The sequence below is a fragment of the Motacilla alba genome, chromosome 1 (assembly GCF_015832195.1).
Source record: "Motacilla alba alba isolate MOTALB_02 chromosome 1, Motacilla_alba_V1.0_pri, whole genome shotgun sequence".
Classification (NCBI taxonomy): Eukaryota; Metazoa; Chordata; class Aves; order Passeriformes; family Motacillidae; genus Motacilla; species Motacilla alba.
This window is the reverse complement of record NC_052016.1, coordinates 28,420,918-28,439,943: the sequence shown is the minus strand read 5'-3', so window position 1 is coordinate 28,439,943 and position 19,026 is coordinate 28,420,918. Positions and strand designations below refer to the sequence as shown.

The 19,026-nt window shown below is 40.1% G+C and overlaps 1 protein-coding gene across 1 annotated transcript; it reads left to right on the top strand.

Moving 5' to 3' along the window:
* Positions 1–1,662: 1,662 nt before the first annotated feature.
* On the top strand, positions 1,663–17,992 carry LOC119708934 (Holliday junction recognition protein). Its single transcript, XM_038155961.1, has 12 exons — positions 1,663–1,844; positions 2,676–2,742; positions 4,457–4,521; positions 5,474–5,501; positions 9,047–9,096; positions 9,671–9,710; positions 10,721–10,779; positions 11,906–12,004; positions 12,774–12,834; positions 15,433–15,491; positions 16,626–16,724; positions 17,502–17,992. Exons 1-12 carry the CDS (start codon positions 1,761–1,763, stop codon positions 17,604–17,606), a joined length of 816 nt encoding a protein of 271 aa, XP_038011889.1. The 5' UTR covers positions 1,663–1,760; the 3' UTR covers positions 17,607–17,992.
* The last annotated feature ends 1,034 nt before the right edge of the window (positions 17,993–19,026 follow it).

The window sequence follows — 19,026 nt, the reverse complement described above, 5'->3', positions numbered from 1 at the left end:
ATCCTTCTCTAAATGTGGGACTCCAAGTCTCATTCTCTGCACATCATGTAAAGCTGGCCCTAAGTATGTATAGATTTACTTGTGTACTGATAAAATTCCTACTACTATTCCAAACTAACCCGATATTTGACCATGTTGGAAGTATCACAGAAATTATATTTCATCTATTCAAGGGAGTGAAATTAGTAGTACATTTTACCAATGGGAAAGGAAAGATTATAGGCACTTGCTTCAAACTACTGAGTGCTCATCAATTTTGTCAATCTGTGATACAGAGATTCTAATTTATTTAGGGTAGTTACACTTCCCCCCCCCCCCCCCCCCATTTTTAAATCTTAGGAAGTTTATATAAGCTTTGATATATACAAAGCACTGCTTCCATCAAAGTGAATGTAAAGACAAAGTATTGAGAACTTCTGCAAATCTACCCCTAGCTGTGTATCAAGAAAATAAAGAACACATAATCAGGTGCTCCTCAATGAGATTCTGGGTTTTTAAAGATGATTTCTCCTGCAGTCATCCTGGTGGAAATACAGTGACAAATGTAGGAGTGGGACCTCTTGTGTCACCCTGGAATTACCACACTCATCTTTTTCTGCGTGCTGAAATCAATACTTCAGTACTCTTTTAGCTGGCTTCCTCAGCACACACATTAACCACTGAGAGCAGTATTTCATGCAGTGCTGGCAGAAAATCATACCCTGAAAAATGGTAAGGCCTTAATGAAGAACCAGAAAAAGGGTAAGACCTGTCAGAAACAGGGTAAGGCCTTAGTGCAGATCTTATCAGTTGAGAAAACTTCACAATCATACTAGTAAGAATGCTTAAGTGTGGATCAAAGATCTATTTTTCTTGAGTCCTACCGTTAAAAAAAATAAAATTTAATACAACTTTATAATAAGTAAGTAAATACAGATCAGCTTTAAACTGTAAGGGATTATGAAAAATGCATCTGTCTTTACCAAAATGGAAAATGTTTTTTTAATGGGAAGTTCCAGGGAAACTGATGTGCTTGATGGTATTTTACTTTTAAAAAATCTTTATTTATAGAAAACCAATGGTTACTTGAAGAATATTGGGAAGGAATAGAATAGTATCAAAAATATCAGTGCCAGCAGGCAGGTGACGCTTTGGCTTTGCGAGTTCCACTCTTCCCCAGAAGCCGTCGCGGACCAGCCGGAGAGCGACTGGGGAGGGCGTGACCGCCGGCCACTGAGCACCAAATTCCCCAGCCCCCACTCCTCTGGCTGTCTGTGCAGAGTCCGACAGAGACACAACAGTCTGTAAGCTGCCCAGGCCGGAGGTCTGTGCAGAGTCCGACAGAGACACAACAGTCTGTAAGCTGCCCAGGCCGGAGGGCGCAGCGAGCCGCCCCTTTCCCGGCGGCGGCGCGTCCCGCCACGCAGCGTCCCGCGCCGCGCCAATGGGAGCCCGCGGCCAGCCGATGTTGGCAGGCGGAACAACCGCCCCGTCCCATCCTGGCGCCCAAAGCCGGGCCTTGCAAACGGGGTGATCGGACACTCAGCAACCAATCAGAATATAAAGCCCGCCCATCGCGGATTCTCATTTGCTACAGAGAGTAGATTCTCAGTGGCTACATTCCCATTAGCGCCGGAACTGATTTCAGCAACAGCCAATCGAACGCGGCGAAGGAGCGGCGGTTTGAATCGGGGCGGGAGCGGCCGGCCGCGGTGCGCGGAGCGGAAGGTGGCTGGCGGCGGCGGTAGTGGTAGTAGTAGTAACAGTAACTGTTTTTCGTCATGGACTTCGATGCGACAGTCCAGGAGGGGCTGCGGCGCAGCAACGCCCGCTTCGTGGCATCTATGACCCGCATCATTGAGCAAGTGAGCTATGGGACTAGGGTGGCCGCGGGTTCCGGGCTCCGTCCTGAGGCGGGCGGGGAAGGGGGGACTGAGAGCAGCCTGTGCTGGGCCGCGCACTCCTGTGCCTTGGCAGAAGGCTGGCATGAGCCAAGTCCTGGAATACAGGCACGAAACGGACTCCTGGGACTGCCCGTGCTGGATACGCGACTTAGTCACAAGTGCGAGCTGACTTCACAGTGTCCTTAACCCTGCTAGTTTGCGTTAGACGGGGGGTTTTCAATGAAACTACAGAAAGTGGGGGACTCCCTCCGTGAATCCTTCTCCCTAGGGAGCCGTTCTGTGTTTAAGATGTGGGTATAGGCCTCCTCCGTGCACAGACACACGCCTTTATCTGGGGATGCGGCCTTTCCCGTTCGGGAGATGTTTTGTGCCGCCGCCGGGCTAAATCTGGCTCTAGATGGACTTTCTCGGCTAGTGCACGTCGGGTATTTTTACATTTCATGAGCTGTTGGTCTTAGCTGGGGGCTGCTTTTAGTTTCTACAGCAGGAATTTTGGGTGAAACTGTCAGAGCGACTTAACTGCATTTTAAAACTCTCTGGAGCCCTGTTTTGCCACTGGCTGCCTTATGCCTTGGGTTGAATGGCTTGAACACATGTTTAAAATACACCGGTTTCCTCTAGGAGTTAATATTTCCAGATTGCTGACTTATAGCTTTAGCCAGTAAAACAGCACATTGGTAACTTCATGTTTAGGATAAAAGAAAAAAATGTCCTAAAAACAATACATAAAACAGGCATTAAAGATATTACTTTGATAGTTTGCTCTAATATTTAATGGTTCTTTTTCTTTAGTACAATCGTCCGTTCAAAGATGACGTACTGATTTCCATAGCTTCTCTGACGTATGATACCTCTGATGGTAAGAACTCCTTAAAGCTGCGATGTTTACATACTGTATATGTAGACTTAATAAAGCACGCAAGTGTTGGTAGCTACAGAATATTTTAGTGCGACGGATACTTAATTTTGTTCACTAAGGTTTGATAAATCGTATGTAGACTTTGGTATAGTACCAAGACTTTATTCCTGTGTGCACTCTTAAAATATCGTGTGCTCCCTTCTAGATAAGACAAGGGTTGTTAGCAAAGTTCAGGATATAAATGGGTAATGTTTGGATGACTTGAAGGAAGAACAATCAGAAAAAAAAAGACTGAGAGAAAGAAAAGGAATGCAGATATTGGCAGGAGTTGATCTGCATGAATGGATTATGAATTTTCATCTCCACTTAGTATTCTGAATAATGCTCTGATAAATTACTGCTATGCCAAACATTAGTGTGGAGTAGGTAAAGAGTGTCTTTAAGTTTTCATTGAATTTTCCCATGTGGTAAGCATACATCTAAACCATGTGGGCCCATGACAATATTTATCCGGTTTTTCATTGTAATGGTTAGTCAGAGTTCTGCAATGTTGAAAGATGGATCCCGTCCGGGCTCTGCGCGGGAGAATTGCTCGTTGTGAAGGCGGGGTCCCCGCCGGCTCCATTTCGTGCCTTTTCTTCATGCGGGCGCCGAAAAGGAAAAGCCGCCACGCTTGCCTCTCTGTCTGGAGCAAGGCTGCCTAAAGGCGGCCAAGGCGATTGAGTTCATTGCGAGCTCTGCCAAGATAGCAGCGGCCCCGGTCTAGGCCGCGCGGTTCCTCGCGGTGCCGGGCGGGCCCGGAGCATGGCTCTGCAGGCTCCGCCGGGAAAGGGCGCGGCTGGCCCCCGTCGCCACTCCTCGAGACCACAGAGATGGAGAGCTTCTCGCCATTTTTCTGGTTCTTTAATACATTGTCATAGAGGCATTACCAGCTTCTCTAATTGGCTTAACAGCATGCCTCTTCTCAGAGCCAGCCAGCAATTAATTTTGCCAGGCACAGGAGAAGCTTTCGGCAGCTCTTCCTAGAAAATCACTTGTCCGTGACTGGCCTTCTCCCTCTTCACCAAAAATCAAGCCCTTTAAAAACTACCATGTACGTGAATTGCTGTATCAGTTTTTATAATTTACTGGAGAGATCGGGGAAGTACCAGTTGTGCACCAAAGGTTTTTACAGACTGGCAGGCTTACATTTCATATACATTATCCATTGGGAGAGGGAGGAAGCATTCATAGAGTACTATAATAGACAGCTTTGCATTTGTAAAGGTTTGGTTATGCTTTTGGGTTAGTGATCTCTGTTCAATATGGAAGGAATATGGATCTCAGTCCTGAGGAGCCTTAATTATGGCTTTAACTAACCTCAGATACCATGGAATCTGCATTCAACAACTGAAATCTAGAACCGAAAATCTTTTGCCTCTTTTCTCCTCTTGGTAGAAAAGGGGGCTGTAATGCTCTTTGGATTTTAGCTCAGTCTTGTTAGACTTGGCATGTGATTATCTTTTCTTGCCTGACTTCTCAACTTGAATTGCCATATTCTCCTGGTGTGTTTTCCTTTAAATTTTTATTTCAGCAAATGTGGTGGTAGACAGTTCAGATTTGCTAATGCTTTGTTAGTCTGTAATATATTGCTCCTAAATGTCTGTTAGAGTGATATTCAGTATAGATGGTATTACGATATATAGTAATATTACTACTTTTTGTTTTTTTCTAGGACCTAAACAATGGGATAAAGTATCAAGAAAGGACGTTAAAACCTGGAAGAAAAAAATATTAAAGGTGTTTAATAGTACAGTTCTACCATGCAGCCAAAATGCAGCAATATTTCTTTATGGATGTGTAGATAGATAGGATTATATTCTAATCTTGCCATGCTATATAATATTTTCAGAGGTATTGAAGAGGTCAACATCTGCTTTACAGTAGAGTTTTAGGAGAGTTTAGGATTTTTCTGATGCATTAGGCTGAAATAGATGACCATTTATCAGTGGTCAGCACCACTTGTAAACCTTGAGAAATTTTTTTTTCAATTGCTGTCTGTTGGGAATGTGTATTTTTGGAACTCATCAGAATGCATTCAGTGCAGTTAATGCATTGAATCAATTAATCTTTGCTCAGACGGTCAGCTCTTCGATTCCACAGGGGTTCCTGGTTTCATCTTTCATTTCTTTTTTTTTTTCTTTTCCCTGTGAAACAATGCCAGATTAATAAAAGAATCTTTGCAGTCTCACCAGTCAGTGTGTCAGGTAAACCCATGCCTGTATGGTGTGCCTTGGCAGTTAACACAGAAGCTGTTCTGAGCCCCACAGAGTGAGGGCATGAGGAATGAAATTCAGTCTGAGGGAACATGAGTGGATTTAATGGAGACCAAAAAGAGGCTGTATTTAGGGTTCCCTTTCCACTCCTGCTAATGCCTCGTGCACAGTCTACTAAGCATTGCTGCCCAAGTTTCCCAACCTAATCCATAAAAGACTGTGAGGGAAATTCTCTGTCTTAGCCTCTTATGTGGGCCTAGGTATGTTCTTGCAGTGACTTTAGCAGCAACAGTAAGAGAAAAAGTCAAATGATCAGGTAAGTTTTACTAGATACTTGTGGCTTTTCTGTGTAGGCCAGGGGAAACCTGAGAAAATTTAATGGGTTTGTAGTTGTGGGCTATACCAAAGTAAATACAGATGATGGTTAAAGTTATTTTGCTTTTCTTTGATTATTCTTTTTTTTTTTTCTATTGCAGTGTAATAGACGAAGTCCAAGGCACACAGGTAGTGTTTAAAAAAAAATATTACAAATTATGTTAAGCCAAGAGTCTTGACTTAAAGGAAGGTATTCAGGTTCATGCTAACCCTTTAGGATACTCATTGAGTTTTGTGTTAGAAACCATCTAATGAATCATCAATACTAATGTTCATAAGGATTCAGAAATGTCATTTAAAGTGTTTAAGATTAAATACATTATACTTTGTGGTGCTATCATAACAAGTTGATTAAAATAAGCACCACTTATCAATTAATCAAAGAGTTTTTTGTTGCATTTGTCAAATAACCATTGAATCTTAAAAATTACAAGCCTGACTTCTGTGCACATGGTGGTGAAATATGAATGTTGTTACCTTTTTGAAAATTACTAGATAAGTGGGCATATTAGAAAATATGTACTAAAATAAAGTCATGAGGTTGCAAAACGGGTTATCCAAAATTTAGCAGATTATTCAGTGTAGTCAATGAATCAGGATGTCTTCAGGAAAAAGTAGCATACAGTTCCTAAGTAGAAATCAAAACATGTCTGTACACCAAAATGTAGATATGATACCACTTGGACAGGATGTGTGACATCTGAACATTTTTCTGAAGAGTTCCACTAAAATATGTATTTGTACTGGGGTAAATAATGGGGGAGAAATTCTCCAGTGTAGTAGAGTGAATCACACAGAATCGCTAGACTGGGGGAGACTTTCAAGATCATTGAGTCCAGCCCATGCCCTAACACCTCAACTAAACTGCAGCATGGAGTGCCACATCCACTCTTTTTTTTAAACACATCCCAGGATGGTGACTCCACCACCTCCCTGAGCAGACCATTCCAGTACTTTATCACTCTTCCCTTAAAAATCTTTTTCCTGATATCTAGCCTGTATTTTCCTTGATGCAGCTTGAGACTGTGTCCTCTGGTTCTGTCCATTGCTGCCTGGAGAGAGACACCAACCCTTACCTGGCTACAGCCACCTTTCAGGAAGTTGTAGGGAGTGATAAAGTCACCTCTGAGTCTCCTTTTCTCCAGGCTAAACAACCCCAGCTCCCTCAGTCGTTCCTCACAGGGCTCGTGTCCCAAGCCCCTCACCAGCCTTGTTGCCCTCCTCTGGATGCGCTCAAGTGTCTCAATGTCCTTCCCAAACTCAGGGGCCAGAACTGGACACAGCACTCAAGGTGTGGCCTCACCAGTGCCGAGTACAGGGGAAGAATGACCTCCCTGCTCCTGCTGGCCACACTATTCCTAACACAGTCTGGGATGCCTTTGTCCTTCTTGGCCACCAGGGCACACTGCTGGCTCATGTTTGTGTTCACCAGTGCCCCCAGGTCCCTTTCTGTGTGGGTATTGTCCAGCCACTCTGTCCCCAGCCTCTAGCGTTGCAGGGGGTTACTGTGGCCAAAATGCCACCATGCCGCCTTCACCAAATGAAGGTGCGTTGGGCTCTATTCTCAAGGTTTTGTAGTGGAGTTTTTTTGGTGTTATTTTATGACATTCATCTGAGAAACTTTTATTTGGAGTGCCAGAGGACAAATCACTGCCTAGCACTTGTCTTCCTCCACAGCACTGCCAAAAAGTTTGTCCATACAGTGGTTAGATACAGGCTTTGAATTGGCCTAAGAAATCTAAATGTAGAACTGGAAAATAAGGGTCTGGTACAAAAAGTTTCAGATGGTCCCAACCTTTGCTTCTTGTTCCATGTGGCTAATACAGCAAAGTAGTGCAAAAATTTGGCTATAGTCTGTGGTAAAACTTGGAAAGAAAGTTGGGTTTTTTTCAAAGATACAGTATTGAAAGTCATTTAGAATAAATATTTTGCTAATCTACTTCATGGTCTGAATATCCTAGGAGCTCTTCAAAAAAGGAGTTTACGTGGTTGTCTTAAGTGCTAGAAAGTCTTCATCTTACTAATTTTAAATTTAGTGTACTCCATTACAGATGACCTAGAAAGGCAGAAAAATGGGTAATACGTGTTTTTGCAGCTTCTAATGTTACTTAAGAAAGGTATTTCTTCATTTTATTTCAAGTCATCCTAGGGAGGAAATTTCTTACTAACTACTAAAGTTGGGTGAACAGCTTTCTTATAAAAAAACAAGCCTGCATAGATTTGTATTTATATATATATTCCATAAAAAATAGAATCTCACCAATAATAAACATTTCGACTGTTGTGGTTGCTGTAGCCTTAAAAAAAAAAAAAATCAAACCAGCGCATACACCTTAAACCCTCAACCCACAAAAGATACTTCTGACTATGGATTATTAAAGCAAATGTATGGATTTTACTTACTCACTTTTAAGTAGACCTAAGTGTTTTAAATTAGGATACGTAAAGATTTGTGCTAATAAGTTTAAACATTAAACAAATACCTATCAAGGGACCCCTCCCCTTAGAATATATAGCTAGTGTTTTTTCCAACTCACAGTTCTGAAGTTTACTAGATTTGAGTTTTACTATTTGGGTAGAATGTCCAGTACCCTTGTCAAGTTTTACTGATTCAAATGACAGTCCTTTGAGTGCTGGGCTTTTTTTTTTCATATATGGCAGATGTCAGTGAGGGAGGACCAGGTATGTTAAATTTCAGCCTCCCAGAGAAGTGATATTTTTGTCACATATTAGCTGCTTAAGTTGGCTTTTTTTCCTTGAGTTTTCCAGAGTTTTTTTGAAACAAAATGTGCTTTGTGGTGTTTCATAGGCCTTGCTCAGTAAGGGATTTCAATTGGACGCTCCTTTGTTCTTCTAATGCCCTCTGTTCCCAATCTAGATATGTCTGGAAAAGACACTATTCAGCTTCTAAAATATGTGGTTAAGGAACTATTACAGTAGTGTTTTGCATTAATTTCCAGAGAAGGTTACAACCTTCAGCCAGAGCCTTCTAGTTATATGCTTGTTCAATTTTATGAGAGAGTGGTTTTATAGCCACTGGTTGGAAACTTGTGCTTAGAATAATTATCAGTGGTCTGTGTCCAGACTTGAGGGAAACATGGGGGTTTTTTTTACACGCTTTATTGGTTATATACTTTATTTAAGTAAATAACAGAAGAGGGAATACCCTTAATTAACTCTCAGATGATAGCAGGTAGGGTTGACCACTGAGAAAGGTGTCTGACAAATTTGGGATAAAACTTAAGGTAAAATTTCTTCAATTTCATGCAAAGACGTTCAAGGTAATAGACTTACTTTGGAATAATCAAATGCTTAAGAAACCATTTTGAAACCTGCTTGAGCCAATCAAGGATATCATACACTGCTGTAAAAATAGCGCACACCATGCTAGAGGACACGCACAAGTGCCTTGAACATGAAGCACACAAAACAGGTTTTCTGCACTGTTCAACAGTGATAAAAAGTGTGCTGGAACACTTTAGTTTGTGTTTCAGTATAGTGTGATTGGCCAGAGTGAGTCAGAAAAAGAAACCAATTACTAGAGCCACTGGTGATAGGATGTAAATGGAGGGAAAAACAAAAAAAAATTGAAAACAAAAATAGCAAAAGAGGCTAAATATTATGAAAGTAATAGAACTTTTTTTTTTCCTCCCATTCATGCCATGAAATATCAGACAAGAAGAGCTGTGATTTTCAAGATGAACACTCAACAGTGGTGGACCAGGTAGGGGTGCTACATTGCATCTGTTTTGATGGAGTGTTCCAGGCCGGGCACGGTGAGGCTTTGAGCAATCTGGCTATCACAGAGGGGCTGGTACTAGATGATTTTTAAGGTCCCTTCCAACCCCAACCATCATACGTCAGCCTTCATGGGAGAGTGTATTTATGTAGTCAAAAGCTAAGAAATCATTTATGAGCAGGTGGTCCTGTACCACGATATCTGTACTGGATTTCACCTGAATTATTAGGATTGTTTTGAAGGGGAAAAGAGAGCAGTTGGATATAGGCTCTTCACCATCAAGTGCCTTTTTAGTTAGGAAACATGTGAGTCTGACTTTTTAAAGTACTATTTGTAAAATCGGTGTAGTCTAGAATAGCTTCTTTTGACTCAAAGTTTGTGTATAGACTTGTTAATAAAGATGGTGTGGTTTGGTCAGAATTCGTGGAATACAACTGCGTTTGTTTCACTACCACCACTGCCCAAAAAATTGAGCAAGTAATGAAAGCAGGAAATTCTATGGGCTAATTAATATAGCTTAAGCTATCAGGTATTAAAATTACTTTCATGTGCTTTTAAGGAATCTTCTGAGAACCCTTGTGCGGTTACATCTGATACAGGTGGGTTTCTTCATTTACTAGTTATCTAAACTTTATTGAACTTTGTTGAGAAAATTGCAGATAGCAAGGCTTTGACCTTACATTCCCAAATAATTATTTGATTCTGTTAATTACTGACGTTGGAAATTACTTTCACATTTTAAAAATATGTATAACTGGTATTAGACAACATTTTTGATTCCTGAGCAAATGAAAACTTCCAATGTTTTTCATAAATTCAACTATGGCTAGGCAGTAGCCAGCAGGTAGCCAGCAACAGTGATGTGGTAGGTATCATAGCCAAGGGTTTTTTTGCTCACAGTTTCCAGGGTTCTTCTCCTCTCCTTTTTCCTTCCCTCTGGTGAGTGCAGGGAAATTCAGAAATTGGGGCTGAAAATGCAGTCATGTATTTTATGCTCATGGATGACTGGTTTTTAGCTAATGATGAGTTGGAAGGTCTGGCTACATCGAGGAAAAAAATATTTTCTTGCATTTGACTCACAAAACCACCCACACAGAATACCTAAACCTGAGTTAAAGGACTCTTGACTTGTTTTGTCATATTCTCAAGTCTGCCTTATTTCTCACTTGGCGAGTCCTAAGGTGGTCTTGACAACAGGAAGCTACTAAGAGGAAGAGCGTGAGAGAACGTCCTTGCTGTCTTTTGTTGGGATATTTAGGAATGTAGTGGGGATTATGCATTAATGACTAACGAATCTTAGAGAGCCACAAAAGAGAGCTTTAAAAATACTTTACTCTCTGAAATGTTTAATATAAATTGTAAAGAACTGATTGCAAACAAGTTTCTTTACCCTTCTTTTGCTCCCCTGAAGTCATTTTTGGAGCCACAAACCATGCTTTTCAATTGGAATTGAAATGGAAATGTGATACAGTTAAAAGTCACAGCATAGAAAACTGTTTTCTAGAATGTGCAAGTTATTGACTGCACTGTTTTCAGTGTGTGTTTGTTTAAAAACATTTCTGTTTTGCGTTCAGCTATGTTTAATTTAATATTAACCTTCAAATTGCAGGTGAAGAAAGTGGTGACATAGCCTCAGTAGGAAGAAAATTTGAAGGAATTCACCTCAAGGTAAAAATTTTGGGTGTCTAATAGAATGTAACGATTCAATAGAAACTGTTACCTGTTTGAATAGTTTACACATGCCCCATGAGTTGATGCAGTCAGCGGAAGACTTGATTTTGTCTGCATCTTAATGCACGTTTTTGGCAAGCCAGGGGTTCAATACATAGGGTCACAGAGACCAGTGACAAGTGATCTTATTGTCTTGCTGATACCAATGAGCCAGAGAAAGCCCTGCAATGTACTGCATCAACAGGCAGCCCTGAGAAAGGCCTTTATAGGTAAGGAAAAAGAGCAACCAGATGGATCATAAGGTGAAGGCACTTCTAAAAAGTATGGTCGTTCACCTGGGAGTCTAGCATAAATAGGTAGCATGATTTAAAGCAAATGGTAAATGTGCAGTAATGGCTGCTGTAACAAAAGCAGGCTGGAATCTTCTGCTGTTGCTCCCCAAACTAGACAATGGTCAGGAATAGCCACACACTTTACAGTGTTGAGGAAAAATATAACACACACTTTGTGTGTGCAGCCATTTTAATCCTGTGTTCTGCTTGCTCAAATAGCATTGCCAGAAATGGGATTTACTTTTCTTACTTGTCTAGCACTGTGCTGGTGTCCTCTCTCTCTGACAACAGCTAATACAATCTGCTTCAGAAAGTGACAGTTTGACTAATGAATTGCCTTTTCTTACAAAATTCTCTTAGGTTTTACGTTGAGGGTTGTTGCAGAGTAGACCTTAAATTGAATACAAGTAGAGATTTGCAGCTGTAATTACCAGAGCTTTGTAACCATTTTTCTTTTTTTCTCTTTTCTTTATTTGCGTGGTTTGTTTGTTGGTTTTTGTCAGAGGATCTTTAAGGCAGTGTGTGCTCTTCCCTGAACATATTGTTTATTATCCCTTTTTATATATCTTCACATGTAGTTCTTTCTTGGGATTTTGTTTTTTTGGGGGGGGGGGGGGGGGGGGAGTTTGGGAGGCGGATTTTTGCCTAAAATGTATACATTAAAAATAAGTTTATGCGGGTTGCATATCCTGATCTGAAGAATGCTAGTTTACAGGAAATCAGAATAATCAGTTTGGAGTTGCCTGTGCCAATCATTTCTATGTGTTTTAATAATTTTATTTTCTTCTAAGAATCTGAATGTAGATGATGGACAAACCCTAAAGAAAAAGAGAGTTCCAGTGGATGTGATAGTACAAGGTGATGAGAGAAATATTCCCAAGTGGATAACGGTAAGATACTTCTCTTCTTCTAAGTTATTAGCTTGCTAGAATAAAATAAAAGCTCTTTAACTGGGTAGCAGTTAAATGAATTCTAACACGACTTCTCTGTGGTTCTCCCATTGTCCTTCTGCTTGATGTCTGTGTAGATATTGTCGGATCTTGGTGTTTTGACAGCTGTGATATGTAAGAAACAGAGCAAATGTTTTATACGTTTATTTTCACTTTTATTTTACTTTTGTATGTTGTTCTTGGAACCCTCATGTGCTGGTTGATCTTTGAGCTGTCAGTTTTCCTAACAGTCTAAATCTGAGCTTCGTAGAAGACAAAAAAAAAAAAAAAGAATTAGCTTTGTTTTGATTAGGGGAGCGAGGAAGGTCAGAGATGAAGTGTCAGGATACAGCTTCTCTTTTCTGCTGGAGCTGCCAGAGATGTCTAGATTACTCGGGTGTGTGTGTGTGTGTAGAAATATATCCATGGATAAATTCTTATACTTGGGGTGGGGATCAATACATGCCACATAACGTGTAAGTTGAAAACATGATGAATAGCTTTCCAAGAATAAACTAGTAACTCCTAAAACTTCGTACTGAAGTCTTAGACTAGATGTTTTCCACTTTGTCTGAACTTGGCTGAGCCCTTAAAGACCATAACTGTACATGACCCAGAACAGCAAGGAAGTCACACGTAAGGTTTTGATAATATCTTCAACAAAAAACTCAGTGCAAAAAAACTCAGTGTGTTGGATTGTTTTTTTTTTTTTTCTTTCTTTGTTTTTCAGATAACAACTCCAAGTTCATCAAAAAGTCGTCGTTCAACTTTGCCAGGGCAAGAACTGCTTGGTACAATTAAGTCTCTTGTCTGTTGGTCAAATGTATTTGTTTAAAAATGTGGATTTCTTAAAATTCATTAGAAAAAATATTTCGCTTTTGGGGCGGGTTTGGCTCTGTATCCCCATATAACTACTCAATTGCAATAATTTGTGGCCATAGATTTATGACTGGCTTTTTAATGTTTATAACTGATATTGTTCAACATTTTTGATTCGTGAGCAAATGAAAGCTTCCAGTGTTTGTCTTAGATTAAGCTATAGCTAAACAGTCGCCAGCAGGTAATGGCTGAAAGGGAAGTTGCAGTAGAGTATGGTTAGCTTGGGGTTTAAGTCTTCTGGTATTAAATTAGCTTGTTTGCCTACATGGCTGCCTCTAAGGCTGGCGATTACTTTTCTGTTGAGGGAAATGTGTCCTGCTGTCTTTTGGGAGGATAAATTCAAATAAGCATGTGAATGATAAAATAATTTCTGCCAATTTAGAAAGCACGCCATTTTACTTGACCTGCTCAATGAAAGCTAGGAAAAATATTTCAGAGGCACCTGTAGCTTGGCTTCTGTAAGTTCCTTTGCCTTTTGCACTTGAGGGATAAGTGAGTGAAGGGCTTCAGGCTCTGGTACTATCATAGCAGCATACAGTGAAATGATTATCCACTTCTCCTCCTCCTCTTACGAATGGTCTGCAAAGAGTCTGCTGTGGATTTGTAGAAACCTCTGTGAGTTCCAGCTATCTCCAAATCCTGTAAGATGTAGAAATTAGGAGTCTTGGGGGTATGGGATTGGATTCCTCACATAAAAAAATTGAGTGCACTGTGGTGTTTGGGATGTGTGGTGTTTTGGCTTTTGGTAGTTTGGTTGGGTTTTGGTGGTTTTTTGATATATAAACGCTTACCACTAGGGCATACTAACTTCAGGAAAGAAATCTGTCTTTAGCTGTATTAGCTAAAATTTTAGTTTTGGCAGGTGTTTTCCACTTCTAGTATTCATACAGAATACTTCACACTTGTCAGGGAAGGCAGAGTTTCTTCCAGGTATTATACACTATTTTTGTCTTGAAAGTGTACAAAGCTTGTCTACAGCAGGTAAAAGTCAAGTGGAGCAGCTCTCACCTGGGCCTGCAAGTGTTAGTCTGTCCTAAATAGGGAAAGTTATTAGGAGTACCCTCTTGCTTTCTGAGGAAGTAGCATGGCAGAGTATATGTAACAGTTACTTGTATCTAGCAGGATCCTGAAGATCACAGAAGACCAAATTAATTTGGAGAAAGGGATAAATAAGTTACAACTTAGGGAAGGATAGTGTTTTGGATGCACCTCCTGTGAAATAGCTTTCTGTAATAAAGGTTGTGTTTTTGAGAGAGAAAGGTGGAAGTTTTCTTTTTTCCTCTCTGTTCTGCCTTTGAGGTGCAAAGGTGTTACTGAATTTCCCTTTTGGCCTTTAAGACCACTTTCAGATTCCCTGGAGAAAATACTTTTATGTTTCCGTTCTGTGCCATGGCCCACTGCTAATTACTGAAGTTCCAGTGATTTGAAAGTAGGATTGCCAGCACACTGAAGATATACCAGAATTAGATTTTTGAGGATTCACACTTGGAAGAATTTTCCACTTGTATACAAATCAACTCATGCTTTGATACAAGCTACTTTTTAGTAATTGATAATTGATGTGATGGAGTCAAGCATTCCGTCACACAGGAGTTGTTGCCTTTATCTCAAGAAACGCCCGTTTTTGTGGCAGTCCAGTCTGTTCCTCTTCGATGAATGTTGAGGAAGCAATCTGACAGGTTTGTGCCCAGTTCTACTGGAGGAAGAAGATTGTATGGCAGAAAGAGTAATAGCAATTTAAGAGTAGTATGACGAGGCAGTGATGTGGTAAGTATCATAGCCAAGGGTTTTTTTGCTCACGGTTTCTAGGGTTCTTCTCTCCTTTTTCCTTCCCTCTGGTGAGTGCAGGAAAATTCAGAAATTGGGGCTGAAAATGCAGTCATGTATTTTATGCTCATGGATGACTGGTTTTTAGCTAATGATGAGTTGGAAGGTCTGGCTACATCGAGGAAAAAAATATTTTCTTGCATTTGACTCACAAAACCACCCACACAGAATACCTAAAACTGAGTTAAAGGACTCTTGACTTGTTTTGTCATATTCTCAAGTCTGCCTTATTTCTCACTTGGCGAGTCCTAAGGTGGTCTTGACAACAGGAAGCTACTAAGAGGAAGAGCGTGAGAGAAAGTCCTTGCTGTCTTTTGTTGGGATATTTAGGAATGTAGTGGGGATTATGCATTAATGACTAACGAATCTTAGAGAGCCACAAAAGACAGAGCTTTAAAAATACTTTACTCTCTGAAATGCTTAATATAAATTGTAAAGAACTGATTGCAAACAAGTTTCTTTACCCTTCTTTTGCTCCCCTGAAGTCATTTATGGAGCCACAAACCATGCTTTTCAATTGGAATTGAAATGGAAATGTGATACAGTTAAAAGTCACAGCATAGAAAACTGTTTTCTAGAATGTGCAAGTTATTGACTACACTGTTTTCAGTGTGTGTTTGTTTAAAAACATTTCTGTTTTGCGTTCAGCTATGTTTAATTTAATATTTACCTTCAAATTGCAGGTGAAGAAAGTGGTGACATAGCCTCAGTAGGAAGAAAATTTGAAGGAATTCACCTCAAGGTAAAAATTTTGGGTGTCTAATAGAATGTAACGATTCAATAGAAACTGTTACCTGTTTGAATAGTTTACACATGCCCCATGAGTTGATGCAGTCAGCGGAAGACTTGATTTTGTCTGCATCTTAATGCACGTTTTTGGCAAGCGAGGGGTTCAATACATAGGGTCACAGAGACCAGTGACAAGTGATCTTATTGTCTTGCTGATACCAGTGAACCAGGGAAAGCCCTGCAATGTACTGCATCAACAGGCAGCCCTGAGGAAGGCCTTTATAGGTAAGGAAAAAGAGCAACCAGATGGATCATAAGGTGAAGGCACTTCTAAAAAGTATGGTCGTTCACCTGGGAGTCTAGCATAAATAGGTAGCATGATTTAAAGCAAATGGTAAATGTGCAGTAATGGCTGCTGTAACAAAAGCAGGCTGGAATCTTCTGCTGTTGCTCCCCAAACTAGACAATGGTCAGGAATAGCCACACACTTTACAGTGTTGAGGAAAAATATAACACACACTTTGTGTGTGCAGCCATTTTAATCCTGTGTTCTGCTTGCTCAAATAGCATTGCCAGAAATGGGATTTACTTTTCTTACTTGTCTAGCACTGTGCTGGTGTCCTCTCTCTCTGACAACAGCTAATACAATCTGCTTCAGAAAGTGACAGTTTGACTAATGAATTGCCTTTTCTTACAAAATTCTCTTAGGTTTTACGTTGAGGGTTGTTGCAGAGTAGACCTTAAATTGAATACAAGTAGAGATTTGCAGCTGTAATTACCAGAGCTTTGTAACCATTTCTCTTTTTTTCTCTTTTCTTTATTTGCGTGGTTTGTTTGTTGGTTTTTGTCAGAGGATCTTTAAGGCAGTGTGTGCTCTTCCCTGAACATATTGTTTATTATCCCTTTTTATATATCTTCACATGTAGTTCTTTCTTGGGATTTTGTTTTTTTTTTTTGGGGGGGGGGGGGGGGGGGGGGGAGTTTGGGAGGCGGATTTTTGCCTAAAATGTATACATTAAAAATAAGTTTATGCGGGTTGCATATCCTGATCTGAAGAATGCTAGTTTACAGGAAATCAGAATAATCAGTTTGGAGTTGCCTGTGCCAATCATTTCTATGTGTTTTAATAATTTTATTTTCTTCTAAGAATCTGAATGTAGATGATGGACAAACCCTAAAGAAAAAGAGAGTTCCAGTGGATGTGATAGTACAAGGTGATGAGAGAAATATTCCCAAGTGGATAACGGTAAGATACTTCTCCTCTTCTAAGTTATTAGCTTGCTAGAATAAAATAAAAGCTCTTTAACTGGGTAGCAGTTAAATGAATTCTAACACGACTTCTCTGTGGTTCTCCCATTGTCCTTCTGCTTGATGTCTGTGTAGATATTGTCGGATCTTGGTGTTTTGACAGCTGTCATATGTAAGAAACAGAGCAAATGTTTTATACGTTTATTTTCACTTTTTTTTTACTTTTGTATGTTGTTCTTGGAACCCTCATGTGCTGGTTGATCTTTGAGCTGTCAGTTTTCCTAACAGTCTAAATCTGAGCTTCGTAGAGGACAAAAAAAAAAAAAAAGAATTAGCTTTGTTTTGATTAGGGGAGCGAGGAAGGTCAGAGATGAAGTGTCAGGATACAGCTTCTCTTTTCTGCTGGAGCTGCCAGAGATGTCTAGATTACTCGGGTGTGTGTGTGTGTGTGTAGAAATATATCCATGGATAAATTCTTATACTTGGGGTGGGGATCAATACATGCCACATAACGTGTAAGTTGAAAACATGATGAATAGCTTTCCAAGAATAAACTAGTAACTCCTAAAACTTCGTACTGAAGTCTTAGACTAGATGTTTTCCACTTTGTCTGAACTTGGCTGAGCCCTTAAAGACCATAACTGTACATGACCCAGAACAGCAAGGAGCAAGGAAGTCACACGTAAGGTTTTGATAATATCTTCAACAAAAAACTCAGTGCAAAAAAACTCACTGTGTTGGATTGTTTTTTTTTTTTTCTTTCTTTGTTTTTCAGATAACAACTCCAAGTTCATCAAAAAGTCGTCGTTCAACTTTGCCAGGGCAAGAACTGCTTGGTACAATTAAGTCTCTTGTCTGTTGGTCAAATGTATTTGTTTAAAAATGTGGATTTCTTAAAATTCATTAGAAAAAATATTTCGCTTTTGGGGCGGGTTTGGCTCTGTATCCCCATATAACTACTCAATTGCAATAATTTGTGGCCATAGATTTATGACTGGCTTTTTAATGTTTATAACTGATATTGTTCAACATTTTTGATTCGTGAGCAAATGAAAGCTTCCAGTGTTTGTCTTAGATTAAGCTCTAGCTAAACAGTCGCCAGCAGGTAATTGCTGAAAGGGAAGTTGCAGTAGAGTATGGTTAGCTTGGGGTTTAAGTCCTCTGGTATTAAATTAGCTTGTTTGCCTACATGGCTGCCTCTAAGGCTGGCGATTACTTTTCTGTTGAGGGAAATGTGTCCTGCTGTCTTTTGGGAGGATAAATTCAAATAAGCATGTGAATGATAAAATAATTTCTGCCAATTTAGAAAGCATGCCATTTTACTTGACCTGCTCAATGAAAGCTAGGAAAAATATTTCAGAGGCACCTGTAGCTTGGCTTCTGTAAGTTCCTTTGCCTTTTGCACTTGAGGGATAAGTGAGTGAAGGGCTTCAGGCTCTGGTACTATCATAGCAGCATACAGTGAAATGATTATCCACTTCTCCTCCTCCTCTTACGAATGGTCTGCAAAGAGTCTGCTGTGGATTTGTAGAAACCTCTGTGAGTTCCAGCTATCTCCAAATCCTGTAAGATGTAGAAATTAGGAGTCTTGGGGGTATGGGATTGGATTCCTCACATAAAAAAATTGAGTGCACTGTGGTGTTTGGGATGTGTGGTGTTTTGGCTTTTGGTAGTTTGGTTGGGTTTTGGTGGTTTTTTGATATATAAACGCTTACCACTAGGGCATACTAACTTCAGGAAAGAAATCTGTCTTTAGCTGTATTAGCTAAAATTTTAGTTTTGGCAGGTGTTTTCCACTTCTAGTATTCATACAGAATACTTCACACTTGTCAGGGAAGGCAGAGTTTCTTCCAGGTATTATACACTATTTTTGTCTTGAAAGTGTACAAAGCTTGTCTACAGCAGGTAAAAGTCAAGTGGAGCAGCTCTCACCTGGGCCTGCAAGTGTTAGTCTGTCCTAAATAGGGAAAGTTATTAGGAGTACCCTCTTGCTTTCTGAGGAAGTAGCATGGCAGAGTATATGTAACAGTTACTTGTATCTAGCAGGATCCTGAAGATCACAGAAGACCAAATTAATTTGGAGAAAGGGATAAATAAGTTACAACTTAGGGAAGGATAGTGTTTTGCATGCACCTCCTGTGAAATAGCTTTCTGTAATAAAGGTTGTGTTTTTGAGAGAGAAAGGTGGAAGTTTTCTTTTTTCCTCTCTGTTCTGCCTTTGAGGTGCAAAGGTGTTACTGAATTTCCCTTTTGGCCTTTAAGACCACTTTCAGATTCCCTGGAGAAAATACTTTTATGTT

Bases quoted from the DNA above. Each gene is read 5' to 3' on its own strand.
- LOC119708934 (XM_038155961.1), top strand. From the start codon at position 1,761: ATGGACTTCGATGCGACAGTCCAGGAGGGGCTGCGGCGCAGCAACGCC. The intron at 12,005-12,773 runs GTAAGATACTTC...TTTGTTTTTCAG, and splicing joins ATATTCCCAAGTGGATAACG to ATAACAACTCCAAGTTCATC. The intron at 12,835-15,432 runs GTACAATTAAGT...TTCAAATTGCAG, and splicing joins GCCAGGGCAAGAACTGCTTG to GTGAAGAAAGTGGTGACATA.